The 13,694-nt window shown below is 56.3% G+C and overlaps 4 protein-coding genes across 4 annotated transcripts; 3 read left to right on the top strand and 1 right to left on the bottom strand.

Moving 5' to 3' along the window:
• Positions 1-1,317: 1,317 nt before the first annotated feature.
• CGCA056_v004577 (uncharacterized protein) lies at positions 1,318-3,239 on the top strand (the record flags this gene model as incomplete). Its single annotated transcript, XM_037319832.1, has 2 exons — positions 1,318-2,939; positions 2,996-3,239. The coding sequence occupies 2 exons, from the start codon at positions 1,318-1,320 to the stop codon at positions 3,237-3,239; spliced, it is 1,866 nt and encodes a 621-aa protein (XP_037180523.1).
• Positions 3,240-4,875: 1,636 nt separating this feature from the next.
• vma-1 (V-type proton ATPase catalytic subunit A) lies at positions 4,876-7,092 on the top strand (the record flags this gene model as incomplete). The annotated part of the gene is made up of 7 exons (XM_037319831.1): positions 4,876-4,884; positions 4,983-5,022; positions 5,083-5,104; positions 5,176-5,224; positions 5,278-5,362; positions 5,415-6,979; positions 7,036-7,092. The coding sequence occupies 7 exons, from the start codon at positions 4,876-4,878 to the stop codon at positions 7,090-7,092; spliced, it is 1,827 nt and encodes a 608-aa protein (XP_037180524.1).
• Positions 7,093-7,927: 835 nt separating this feature from the next.
• On the top strand, positions 7,928-8,767 carry CGCA056_v004575 (Protein IMPACT-like protein; the record flags this gene model as incomplete). Its single annotated transcript, XM_037319830.1, has 1 exon — positions 7,928-8,767. One exon carries the CDS (start codon positions 7,928-7,930, stop codon positions 8,765-8,767), a length of 840 nt encoding a protein of 279 aa, XP_037180525.1.
• A 425-nt stretch (positions 8,768-9,192) lies between these two features.
• On the bottom strand, positions 9,193-10,570 carry CGCA056_v004574 (uncharacterized protein; the record flags this gene model as incomplete). Its single annotated transcript, XM_037319829.1, has 2 exons — positions 9,193-10,341; positions 10,547-10,570. 2 exons carry the CDS (start codon positions 10,568-10,570, stop codon positions 9,193-9,195), a joined length of 1,173 nt encoding a protein of 390 aa, XP_037180526.1.
• Between the last annotated feature and the right edge of the window lie 3,124 nt (positions 10,571-13,694).

Here is a 13,694-nt window from a genome sequence, read left to right as displayed (position 1 = left end):
ACATCCGTACAGATACACAGCATTCACTCTCTCACTCTCACTCGTCGTTCGACATCTGCATCCGCATCTGGCCTACCTCGATCTGATCCAATATCCTTCTTCCCTTTTTGCTGCCCAATCCCACTGTCAACCAACCACACCCATCTTTCCTTCTTTCCCACCTGGTTTCGAATTGTCGCAGAATCTTGCGTCCATCATCGATCCCGCCTCCTCGTCATTGGCTCCCCGCCTCCCGTTGCTGCTGCTACCGGCGCTGTCGGTCTCGACACTTTATTACACCTTACTCAGACATACAGACGACCGTTGCCGTCCATCCCATCCCGCCTGCACCTTTGCACCTTTCGCTCGTCAATTCTCGTCCGAACTCACGGCCTTTGCCCTTCTCTTACCTCGTCGTTCCTTGCTCATACCTTACCTCATACTCTGGGTCCTGCCATCGGTCTCCTTGGCTACCCCTGCATGAACCCCAGGACGACCACGTCGACTACGGATACCAACATCAAAGTTCGGACGCACCACCAAGGACTCACTGCCGAACCGATCCTAGGCCTTTTACCGCGTACTGTCAACAACACAAGCAAAGCACACAGGCATCAAGCAATCCAATCCAGACCGGTTCAGTCCACACTGTGAACTGTCCATCCCACACAAATCAAGAAAAAAAAAAGATAACAGCATTGACGCCTCGGAGTCACCATCATCCACTGGCAATCCAAGGGCCCCGACTCGCCTCTCCCAGTCGCAATTCCTTCTCTCATCTCGTCCTCTCCTGTCCGTCACAATCTTTACAGCAACACCACAGTTCCCTTCTCCATTTCCAGTCCTTGTCGTTTCTCGAACTGGGAACCTGTGCCCGAATCCATCATTCGAGCCCCCCAAGGTACGGCAAGCAGGCGAGATAAAAGATTCCACAGCGGCCGCACCCACTGGTTGACGAGCTTGAACTACCCTACCGCCCCCTATCTGAGCAGAAAATACCCTCGTCCGCCACGCCAGCTCAGCCAATCTCGCTGTCCAATCGTGGCATCCATTGCGCCTGCAACCCTCATTCAATCACCCCCCGACCAGACCCAGAGAGGACTCGACGAGGTCTGGTTCCTGAACCTGGGCCACACACCCCCGAAAGCCCCCCGTCCCCATCGACAAGACCCATTGCAAGTCCCAGACCCAGAAGAGACCAGACCCCCCAACCCCGTCTCTTGCTCCGGTTCCTGCTAATCGCTGCTATCTGCTGGGGCGTTTCTCGCTTGCTTTTGGCTGGCTGCACTGCAACAACAAACACGGCCTGTCAATAATGACCCTCTTTCCACCCTCTCCATGACAGCCATTTTCCTACTACAAATCTGCTTCGTCGCTACTGTTTCTCGCACTCTCTTGAATGACCACCAAAAACACCTAAACACATACAAGGCTGTCGTCGCCAGAAGAACGAATTCCGCTCACTCCTCCACCGCCTGGAGACAAAGGCACAACCGGAAGGCCAGTAACGCCTCTCCCTCCCATTCTTTGCTTAAGCGCCGCCGGTCATACAACATCGCCAACGCTCAATTCTTCCGGGAGGCATCACGCAATCGTTCTGCTCGTGCTGAGATGCAGAGCACCCACGAGATTCGCTGTCGTTCCTCTTCTGTGGTCGAGCGCCCGCCGGCGGACTCCCCGGCCACTACCACGACGGCTTTTACACCGCAACCCTCACTGCCCCCGAGACCTACCCAATTCAAGCCGTCAGAGATGCACGTCGAGACTCTGATAGGAGAGATGGAGGAAGCACCAGGGGCCATGACACCGCCTCCCCCAACCCCCTCGACACAAGACCGCCTTAACCGCGCGGCGCGTTCGAATTCCAGTGCCTCTCGAAACACCAATCGACTATCGCTTACACTGCCAATCGCTCCGCCGACCAGCGACCCTTCAAGGCCAGCGTCAGTTACAACCGCATCGTATCCTCCCACGCCCGCCGACACGTCGGCGGTCACCTCACCGTCAGACCCCAATGACTTCATCATTGCGATAGCAGCGCAAGAACGACGGGTATTGGAGATTCGCGAGGAGTTGGCGCGTGCGGAAGCTGAATTGGCGAAATTGAAGCATGACTGGACTGCCCAGTCAGCCCGGAGGAAGAGGGATCTGCCGCAGCGCCCATTGGCGCCCCAATTTGAGCCGTCGCTATTAGACGATGATGAGGCAGCTTCCAGACGAAGTGTCGAGCTGGATAGAAGGAAGGCGCTTCTGAGGGACTTGCAGGGACAGACGGGCCCCCGAGAATACAGACGAAGAGTCCTTCGTGGCGGGCACACGCGGACTCTGTCATTACTTTCGCCGACGAAGCCGGAAGGCTTCGCGGTGCACGAAGACACCTCCAGTGTCAAGTCCATGGAGCTTCGTTCCCCGGTCATGACCCCTACCCATCCTGCTCTCCCTAAGAGGGCTTCCTGGCAGCCGCGCACTTACAACACCGCTACACCTGGAGTGAAGCAGATGGCCCAAGACTTCAGGGTAGGACTCTGGAGCTTCGTGGAGGACATCCGACAAGCCACCGTTGGCGACGAGCCGATTCATGGCATTTCCCGTCCTGGCTCGACCGATCCCACGGGGAAAAGAGTCGGCTCGTTCGGCGACCAGGACACGATCAGGGCCCTCAACTCTCGCCCCAGAGTCCCATTGAGCTCCGCTTTCGACTCGCCGATCGACACCCCAAGCAAGTCGTCCAAGCCGTTGCAGGAACGTCCGAACCCGAAGCCGGCGACGAAGTCTACGACCAAAGCAAAGCACTTCTCGTGGACGCCGTTGACCTTTGACTCTTTTGACGATGACTGGTCGAATTGGGATTCGCCCGTGGTTTCTTCGGCCAAGTCCGCTCGCTGGAGCGGCTCGACCGTCGGCGGCGCGGAGGGACTTGCGTCCATGTCTGAGAACAACGATGAGAATGTGACTCCACTGTAAGCAACTCACCAACGGCCTCATCCCCCCACTGTACTGAGACATCCGTCCACAGCAAGAAGAAGATGCCCATCACCGTTGACACTTCGGCCCGGTCTGACTCCCGCCCCGAGTCGGCTCTCTTGTCGCCTACCCAGCTCGGGGAGCTTCTGCCCACCGTAGTGAACAAACTCTCACCTGGCAACCTCAAGCGTACCGCCAACAACCTCATGGACGAATGGGAAAAGAGCTTGTCCCCGCCGCGACAGCAGCAAGACGAAGAGGAACAGCTGATCGATTTCCGGGAGACCACAGCCTGATCTGCGAAAGACTGGGCAAACGAACAGCAGGCCCTCACACCCAAGCGGATGCATTTGCATCGTACATGAAGAAATTCAGCACCGTACATATCCGAGCACGTCGCATGGATCACATTCAAAAGTATAGATAAAAGTACCAACTGGACCGGATTGCGCAAAACGGCCAGAAGAGCGGACAGGTTATTCCGCCGAACATAGACAACGGGTGGACAACACAAGCAAGAGGGGGAGGTGATGAAGGGGCCATGAAATAAGGGCAGCCCAGAAGCTGCTATTGGTTATAAGTCGACAAGACTTGCCAGGATAATGAAGCTCTGCTAAGGGAGCTTATATCGGCGTATGTCTGGATGGCAGTCTAACAGTCATTGACGATGATGAGCTGTTGGATGATGGCATAATGACGATATTAATGAATGTACGAACGCAAGTATTTCGTGCTTTTGGAGGGGAATGAAAGAACCAGCGTTTGTGCGTCTGGCTGGTTTGCTGTTTCTCGTAGTTGTCTGTCAGACACGTCCAGTCATGAGAAACGTTTCGAAGAACAGCCTGTTTTACCCACGTAGTTAGATTTGAATAGTAGTAACTGTTTATGACTGCAATCTGTGCTCTGCTCTCTTTTGGCTCCAATGACCAATGGGACTTGCGATGAGGTGTTGCTTATCATGGTGATGTTTGACAAGCCACACCTGTGAAATGGCGGGTGGTCGTTGAAAAGCCGGTCTCAGGGTCAACGGTGCGGAGAACGGGTGTGTTTGGGGAGCATTTCGTGGCAGTGCAGCTTTCGCAAGCCTGACCTTGACCGCGACCTGAGGTGCAGGCTTTCGCTTGGCGGATCGCTGGGTTGCTGCGGTGTAATTGTCGACTGGCTCCCTGGACAAAGGCCGTCGTCTGGTGTCAATTACACTTTTTGGGACTCCCGTCGCGCTCGTTGCTTTCAACTCAAACCAGAGACACAACAAGCTACATCGCCATTCACAGAAAGGGAAACAAGAAAACATCAAAACTTTTTGAACCCCTGAAATCAAAGTGAATGCAGGTCGGATTCCGCCCGAGGCTGCGGGCTCGGCCTTCTCTGGTCGAGTTACTGGCCCGGGGCAAGCAACAAGACGACGATGGTTTGTCGTCTTCGCCGGTGTCACCTTACATCCCTCCAGCTGCTTCGGTGACGGCCGCTGGCACTGGCGGCTCAGGAACCTACTTGCAGGTCCCAGGCGAGCTGGATCTGGATGTGGACTTGTTGGACGTGGACGCTATAGGCGCTGGCGGTCCTTCAGCGACAGGAGGCGGCGGCCTTAACACTGACACAGCAGGCACGGGCCCCGGTCATACATCATCGGGTCCACTCTCGCATGCACTACGTGAGGCGTGGGCTGGCCGCACCAATCCCATTGCCAGCTGGAGTGCCCCGGCCAGACATGCACGGGAGCCGCAGCCGCACCGAAGCAGCCAAGTGGACGTCGAAGCTCTGGCAATAGCTTCTGCTCAACCTCTACCATCATCTCCTCCAACAACACCTCGTCAAACGCCATCCAACCCTCCCTCCCCTTCAACCCCGGACGCTCTCCCCGCATCGACCGACCTTCTTCCTGTGACGATAATTCACGAGCCGAGCCCTGCTCGCGTCCAAACGTCCACCATGCCTCCTGTAAGCACCCCCGAATCCGTTGTCTCTTGTTATGGTGATGCGGCATATGCCTGCCCCACCGGCCCGACCTCGATCGCAGAAGCTGACCAACGCCCCAGAAGCAGAAGAAAGACAGCAAGGACGATGAGTCTCACACCGGTCAGTGACCACGGTCATTTCCAATTATCGATGACAGCTTGAACTGACCTCCTCTTGCAGGCAAGATCTTCTCGGTCTCTGGGTACGATCGAAGCTCCCCCGATTCGCCCCCTTCCCCCGATCTACCGCGCTCGACGACTAACCATATCCTAGACCCGTCATTGTCGCCGAGGACATGATTGGTGTTGCCATGTACGAGTTGGTAGGTCGCATCGCTCGGATGGATGCTGGGAATGAATGTCTGACAATGCGCAGGTCAGAGTCGGTCACGATAACCTGGTCGGTGAAGTCATTCGTATCAATGGCGACCAATGCACAATTCAGGTCTACGAGGAGACTGGTGGGTATATGGCGCACGACACCTCAAAGTACATTCTACTGACAAATCGCAGCTGGTGTCACTGTCGGTGACCCCGTCGTTCGCACCGGAAAGCCTCTGTCCGTCGAGCTTGGCCCCGGTCTGCTCAACGGTATCTACGACGGTATTCAGAGACCCCTCGAGAAGATTAGCGAAATGTCCAAGACCATTTACATCCCTCGCGGTATCGCTGTTCCCGCCCTCGACCGTACGAAGAAGTGGGAATTCGTTCCCTCCCTGAAGGTTGGCGACCACATCTCTGGTGGTGACGTTTGGGGTACCGTCAACGAGAACTCCTTCATTTCCACCCACAGAATCCTGTTCCCTCCCCGCGCTCGCGGTACCATTACCAAGATCGCCAGCAAGGGCAGTTACACTGTTGAGGAGAACCTCCTCGAGGTCGAGTTCGACGGCAAGAAGACCGACTACCCCATGATGCAGTCGTGGCCTGTGCGAGTTCCCCGTCCGACCACCGAGAAGCTTCAGGCAAACGAGCCCTTCGTCGTCGGTCAGAGAGTGCTGGACGCTCTGTTCCCCGGTGTCCAGGGTGGTACCGTTGCCATTCCTGGTGCTTTCGGTTGCGGCAAGACTGTCATTAGTCAGTCTGTGTCCAAGTTCTCCAACAGCGATGTCATCGTCTACGTTGGATGCGGTGAGCGCGGTAACGAGATGGCCGAAGTCTTGAAGGATTTCCCTGAGCTCACGATTGAGGTCGACGGCCGCAAGGAGCCCATCATGAAGCGCACCACCCTTATCGCCAACACCTCCAACATGCCTGTCGCTGCCCGTGAGGCTTCCATTTACACTGGTATCACCGTCGCCGAGTACTTCCGTGATCAGGGTCTGAACGTCGCCATGATGGCTGACTCCTCTTCTCGATGGGCCGAGGCTCTTCGTGAAATTTCCGGTCGTTTGGGAGAGATGCCTGCTGACCAAGGTTTCCCTGCTTACCTCGGTGCCAAGCTCGCCAGTTTCTACGAGCGTGCCGGCCGTGTCAAGTCTCTTGGTTCCCCTGAGCGCCATGGCAGTGTCAGCATTGTCGGTGCCGTCAGTCCCCCTGGTGGTGATTTCTCCGATCCCGTCACGACATCCACCCTCGGTATCGTACAAGTTTTCTGGGGTCTCGACAAGAAGCTCGCCCAGCGCAAGCATTTCCCCTCCATCAACACCTCGCTCAGTTACTCCAAGTACACCATGGTCCTCGACAAGTGGTACGAGAAGGAGTACCCCGAGTTCCCCCGCTTGCGTGACCGCATCAAGCAGCTCTTGTCCGACTCCGAGGAGCTTGACCAGGTCGTGCAGCTGGTCGGAAAGAGTGCGCTGTCTGACCCCGACAAGATCACTCTGGATATCGCCGCTCTCCTGAAGGAAGACTTTTTGCAGCAGAACGGTTACTCAGACTACGACCAGTTCTGCCCTCTGTGGAAGACTGAGTGGATGATGAAGTTGATGGTCGGTTTCCACGACGAGGCGCAGAAGGCCATTGCCCAGGGACAGAGCTGGGCCAAGGTTCGTGAGGCCACCTCCGACCTGCAGTCCAAGCTGCGTCAACTCAAGTTCGAGGTTCCCACCGACGGCGAGGAGGTCATTACTAAGAAGGTGAGTCAATGTTGTACGGAACACACCCATGCATCCTTAGCTAACCTTTTGCGCAGTACGAGGAGATCCAGCAGCAAATGTTGGACAAGTTTGCCTCTGTTGTTGACGAGTAAGCGCTGCAAGGCGTTGGGTAATATCCTGTTTTGTCAAAGTCTCCCGCGTCGCGCTGTAGGGTATGTCTGGGGTCCAATAGATGAGTCTGGGGCGATGGCATCCTGCATGGTGGTTCCTCTTTTCGTAGTCTCGGCTAGTATATCACATCTGTATATGATCCTAACTGTGATTTTCATGCTCTACGATGATGGTGACGAGCGCGATATCACGACGAGCACGCAATATCTGCCGGTGTCATCGACACCAGGCATATCAGCCACTCCCATCTCACCAAGACCGGCGTTGATCCGATTCTCCTGGCGGAGAGCGTCAAGGTAGGCCAGCAAGAGCCATTAAGCCTAGGCCTTTGCTGTACTTGAACATTTACAGTGAACCGAGCCATGATTCTCGGACATTGCTTGGTCACTTATAATTCTCAATGGGGATGAGGTCACCTGCCTCTTTGCAAGATCACAGGTGTGGTTGGTTGTTGTAGGGAACCTTGGGAGTAGCAAACTAGCGCACGGACCCTCCGGCCCACACTCCCGCACAGCGGTTGACCGGCCGGTCCATCGGAGCAAGTTCTCACTATCACCTTAACAACCACATCCAATATTACCCAAGTGCCATATGAGCCCACCGCATTGCTCAACTCGACATTTGTTGAGATTGATTCCACGGCGGATACATCTGAATTTCTCTCCAGCACAGTCGAGAAAACCCCAACTTAAAGTTCTCGGGGCCTTAGACGTCACATTGAGCTCTGGGTTCTCACTCACCACTCATCGCACCTACACCACAACCCATACCCTCTGCCGTCGGCCGGCTCCTTCACAACCAACACCAACCCCCAAAATGTCGGACGACCTCAAAGACGAGATCGAAGTCATAAACTCAATCTACGGAAACGGCACCCTCTCCCCTGCCACCCCGCCAGACTACATCCTCGCCCTGCCCTCCGCCTCCTCCCTCACCCTCCGCCTCACAGACTCGTACCCCTCCGTCCCGCCACAGGTCCTCGGCACCCACAGCGCCGGCGAGGGCGCGCCCCGCGGCGCCGCCGCCCGCGACCTCGCCCTCTTCCGCGACGCCATCGCCACCGTCTACCAGCCCGGCGCCGTCTGTCTCTTTGACGCGATAGAGGAGTACCAGCGGTGGGCCGAGGCCAGCGCAGAAGCTGAGGCCGCAGCGCGGAGCCCCTCCCCGGAAGCAGCAGACGAGTCCTCCTCAGCAGCAGCAGCAGCAGCGTATGAGGAGTCATCTGTGCCGGCGTACCTCCCGGAGGAGCCGCCGTGGGTGATCTCGGACCCCTTCGTGGAGCTCAAGTCCGTCTTCGTTGCGCGGGCGGCGCCAGTAACGAACCCTGAGCAGGCGGCGGGGTACGTGCAGCACCTGCTGGCGACGGATAAGAAGGCGCGGACGGCGACGCACAACATGACGGCGTGGCGGATCCGGGGCCCGAACGGGACGAGCTTCCAGGACTGCGACGACGACGGGGAGACGGCGGCGGGCGGGCGGCTGTTGCATCTTATGCAGCTCATGGACCTGTGGGACGTCATGGTCGTCGTGACGAGGTGGTACGGCGGGCAGAAGCTCGGCCCGCGGCGGTTCGCGTTGATTAACAGCTCGGCGAGGGATGCGTTTGTGAAGGCGGGCTGGGTCGAAGAGGCAGGGAAGAAGAAGGGCGGCAAGTAGAAAGGATGGATATTGGATAGGCATCAGCGAGTTATACTCTCGCAACAACAGCATTCAGATCATGAACAAACCACACCGAGGCCCGAGATGGGATCAAAGACAAACGAGATCGAAGCATCTCAAATTCAATCCGGACCGACACCAGCTATTCTCGCAAGACATACAAAGAGTTGGTATCTAACATCAGAGAGCCGCCGTCCTCCGCGAACGCCAACATGTCGAAGGAAATTTTCAAAATCAGATTGCCAGCCGCCGCCAGTCCATGCTAGTACAGTCATCCAACATCGTAAATCCCACCCCGAGAGTGTCGTAACATTTTTTGGTTCCCCCTATCTTTTGATTTCTTATGATCCGCCCAACAATGTTTTGGCAAACCCTTACCAATGCAGGCTGTTCCCCGGGCTGTGTTCATATGCTCAACCATGTCAGGCCTTGAACAGTTTCGGTTCAAGAATCTCAAGAGCGTGAATCGACTGTTCACACGAAAGAATGACGGCACCGGCTCGAGCGGTAGATAGATATGACAGTCCTGCGCTATCTCCGGTGCGCATGTCCTGCACAAGTGTACCGGCAACTCCGCAAACGATGCCAGTGGCTTCCAACGGAAGGCTCTCAAGATCCAGGAAGATGGGAGTGAGGTTCGACTTGGTGTCTCCTACGAGTGAATCACCAAAAAGACCGAGGAGGGACCTGTCCAGCAGCAGTGAGGGCGGGTCCTCCTGTGCGAGAGTGATGGATATAAAGCGCGGCCGCGCCGCCAGCGCCGAGATCATGGCGGTGTACAGCTTCGTGTCGATGTTGTCTAGCCAAGTCTGGCGATGGCCGTTGCCCGTCACCTGCCTACTCAGGGGCGGACGCTGGGTATGCGAGAACTCGCCTCCAAGTTGCGATGTCTCTCGGCCAGAGCACTGGACCAGGAGCAGGTCGTCTTCGACGTAAGGGGCGACGCTACGCTTCTTGAGCAAATCGAAGGTGCGCACCTGGAGCTCGGCGATGGTCGAGGGCGGTGGGGTCAGCGGAGGGCCGTTCTGGCTACCGCCGCGGGAGTGAACAGATGCGGCAGGGCTGACGAAGTTGGACTCGTTCTCGGCCAGCTCGAAACCGCGCGCCAGGAGGGCCTGAACGACAGTCTTCTTGTCCTTGGTCGGCACCAGGATGAAGTCGGAGTAGTAGGTGGTAATGAAGAAAATCGGGATTCCGGCGAGGGCCAGAGGCGAAGTCAGCTCCATGACGCGCCCGGCAGCGTCCATGCCTGCGCTGATGACGGAAAGGACGAGGTATGTGTCTTTGGATATTGAGACGGACTTGGCGAGGTCCTTGGGCAGGTCCTTGATGGCAGGCTCAAAGACATTCTTGGCCCAAGAGCTGTGGCAGACGATGGAGCACTCCATGGGAGTGACGCTGATGTTGAGGAAGCCATGCTGGCTTTCGGCATTGAGGCCTTCTAATTCATGTTCAGGCTCTCCTTTTGACGCCTTAAGGGTCTGGGTCTGTGGCAGGAGGACGCGGAGAATGGGCTGCAGCAAGGTTGAGTACAGATCGAGAGGAATGTGGATCAGAGTGTAGGTGCCGTCCTAGATCGTAATCGGTGTTAGTCCAAAGACCTCAACAATGGGCCCAGCAAGACGTTATGTCATGTATTCTTCTTGGTCCGGAAAGGGTACGGATGCAGCTCGTAGGTAGCGTCGCAGTGGTGGGGTAGGCATGAAGAGCCAGCCCCGCCTTTTTGGTGACTCTATCCAGAGCGCGGCATGGGCTGGTGTGAGTGTGTCTACTTACGAGAAACGAGACCTGGGCGTTCATGATGTCCCTGGCGCGCAAACTTCTGGCTCTTGAAGCCAAGAAGAAACCCTTTTTTACTTCCTCCTCGCTGACTTTCGAAACCCTTTATCTATGAATATGTGGGTGGTGGTCCAAGAAAAAAAAAAAAGGTCCGATGTCGATGCGCAGTAGGGCACAGACGTTGGCAGTTGCGCGTGCGGGAGGATATCGGAGGGGCCTCTCTGCCGGGTTCGGATCAGGCTCTCATAAGGCTGGCCGGTGCTCTTGGTGAGACTCAAAAGTCTCAGCGAGTGAGGGTTTGGGTAGCCGTTGCTGACAGGGAAACCGTCGTCTGTTGTGTTATCTCTGCTTGTATACAAGTTCTGTATGTCCGACGTGGAACCCAAGGTATGAACGGAAGACGTCGTGGAATCGGGAGGAGGATATCAAGCAAAAGAGCCAGGAAAAAGGAACAAGAGGACGGGACGGGAAAGGTTATGAAGGAGGGAAGGGGGAGAGAGGAATTAGGTTCATAAGGACCCCGGAGTTGCAAGCTAAGAGTTCCTAGGTGAGGTACCTACTATGTGAGGTAGGTAAGGTAAGGTAGGCAAGGCACCTCCAGGTAAGGCAAGGCGAGGCAGCTTCAAAGGTAATGGTGCGGAGAGGAGAGCGCTGCGGCGTGCGGCGTGCGGCGGCCGTCGATAATGGGACGCTAAGGCACGGGCACACCTCACTTGCCGGGGCTGGCCAAGCAAAAGCCCACATCAAGGAGAAAATAGAAAAAGCGCGAGAGGGCCAGGGAAAAACAGCTAGTGACGGAGAAAAAAACGTGGGCTTGCTTGCTTGCCTAGGGACTTTGCTTGGGTTGCAGATAACGTGAAGGAGTTGAACCAGCATCAGGTCTCTACGCGGTAGTTGTGTTGGCCGGGGCCCTTACACGTACAGCAGCAAGAGCGGGTAACAGCGCAGGCCCCTCTGAGGACCCTCGACTCCGCTTGAGTGGTTTGCGCCGAGATGGAGATTTTTCCTCTTTTTTTTTTTTTTTTTTTTTCTTTCCTTCCCAAAGACTCAGCGATGTGGGATGCTTGCTTTTTCTGTCCGAATGCATCACGCAGGACCACCTCGGTCAAGACGCGGTTGGCCGAGTCCGTACCAAACTCAGGATGGCCATGGCTGTCATACTGTATTTGCGCGAAGCCGCATTGGATTATCATTTTCCATGACGGAGCTCGTCACAAAAGCTTACCTCGTCGTTGATCATTGATGTGTATGCGTGCTATGTGCACCCGCAATTATTGTTCACCCTGCCAATGCTGAACCCAGGCAGACTGGTTCCTCCGGCTGCATGAAGGTGGGCAGCATGGCATGGCGGGGTCAAGCAGGGGATCGAGGAGAGAAGGCAAAGGGCAAAAAGCATTGGGGGTGGGAGGGATCCAGCCCATGATTGCATCTTTGATGGTGTGTGTCTCGTCAGCGCGCACACACGCACACGCACCTATCCCACGCACGAAGGGGGAAGCGAGAGCGATGCCTGGAGCACCACGATGGAAGGAGGAAGGGATCCCCTTTGGTGGTTTCACGACGTTATCTGGTTGCGGCAAGTGTGTTCTTGATCCGAGAAGGCTCCCCGGCCGCGCTGGAGATATCCGAATCAGTGTCTGTCCTCGGTCGTGAGGATGTAAGAGACGGCAACTCCAGCGGGCGCTTGAGTCAGGCACGCACCGATGCCCGGCTTCGTGTAAGTGGGCGATGGCAATTGAAGTTGAGCCGCTCTCTCTTTTCTCCACCGTCCGATCCTCCGTAGAGGTGAACGTGATGCCGAATTGAATACACATGTACGTGGAGTGCGTAGTGTTGCGTTGCGTTCTGGTGCCATGGCCTGGGCATCTAATCTGCAAACCAAAAGTAGAAAGGCGTGATTCCCCACGAAGATGATGCTGAGACGGAGGCGCGTGCTAGTCGAATCCCGTCATCCTGACGCCTTGACCGTGGCCGACTGACCTCTCCGTCCAGCCAAGGGAAGGAAGGCATCAACAAGCTCACCTCAGAGCTAAAGTGAATGATCGGAAACCTGGAAAGCAGAGGACGGAAAGGCCAGACGCAAGAAAGGGTTCAGTCGAAGGCCGTTTCGGGCGGCTTGCAGCAGACTAGTGAGACGGGAACGTGGGGGTTTCTTTGGCTGTGCGGTCTGCTTTACGAGCTTCGCAGTGGTCAGTCTCTTTTCAGCTTATTCGCACAGAGAGAGACACAGAGGGAGCGCGCTGTAGCATCATCTCCAAACCTGGTCTGAATCACCGACGCCACCGAGACAATGGGTCGCTGGCTAGCTAGGCATGTAGGTCCGGTAAGGTGATGACGGGAGCGCCTGCATCAGTGAAGCAACTGTCTGGAGAAAACCCCTTCCAGTCTGGCCTCCAGATTGGACATCTCATGAACCATGATGTAAGCCAGGCAACGTACCTGACAGAAGCTGCCGCCGGCAGGAGTACCCTCACCCCCTTCACCTTACCTCACCTCACCTGCCTCTACTTGCCTCACCTCAGCATTGCTACGCACTTGTCATCTCTCACTTCTCATCTCTCAACTGGGCATCACCACCACGGGAACAACACCGCTCAGTGCTCGCGGGCGCCACCGTCATTCATTGCCTGATCCTGGATGCGGCTGGCTTCGGCCTCGCATCCACCTACCTCGATGAACGACGTGGGATAACGACAACCGCCAGCTTCAGCGAATGCCCGTCTTGCTCGGGTCCTAAGCTAGATCAGTCGGATTTCCAAGCCAGTTATTCATGACAATAGCTGTCGAAGGACCTGCGGCACGGTGTTTGGCGATGACATCGCCCAGACACCGATACGTATCCCAGCCCCCGAGAGAGCTTACCCCCGCACTTGGACCCCTCTTCGGCGGCCTGGAGCCGGTCCCCAAAGCTGAGCTTGCAGGCGCACCTCACCTCACCTCACTCGCTTTGAGTTGCCGGCGTCGTCCCCAAACTCACCTGCCATCTCAGCTCCCCGTCTCCAACGCCATTGCGTCAGACCAGAGGTTCAGCCATGTCGGGTCTGCAGTGGTTCACGACGAAAAAGAAAAATTTCGCTTCTCCAATTCACCAAGTACCAACCAAGCCTTCTTTTCACCAAAGAGCCGGCCCCGCCGATCGCAACGG

The sequence above is a fragment of the Colletotrichum aenigma genome, assembly GCF_013390185.1.
Source record: "Colletotrichum aenigma strain Cg56 chromosome Unknown KSG_Cg56_contig03, whole genome shotgun sequence".
Classification (NCBI taxonomy): domain Eukaryota; kingdom Fungi; phylum Ascomycota; class Sordariomycetes; order Glomerellales; family Glomerellaceae; genus Colletotrichum; species Colletotrichum aenigma.
Note: the sequence above shows the minus strand (reverse complement) of the source record. Positions and strands in the feature narration are given on the sequence as shown.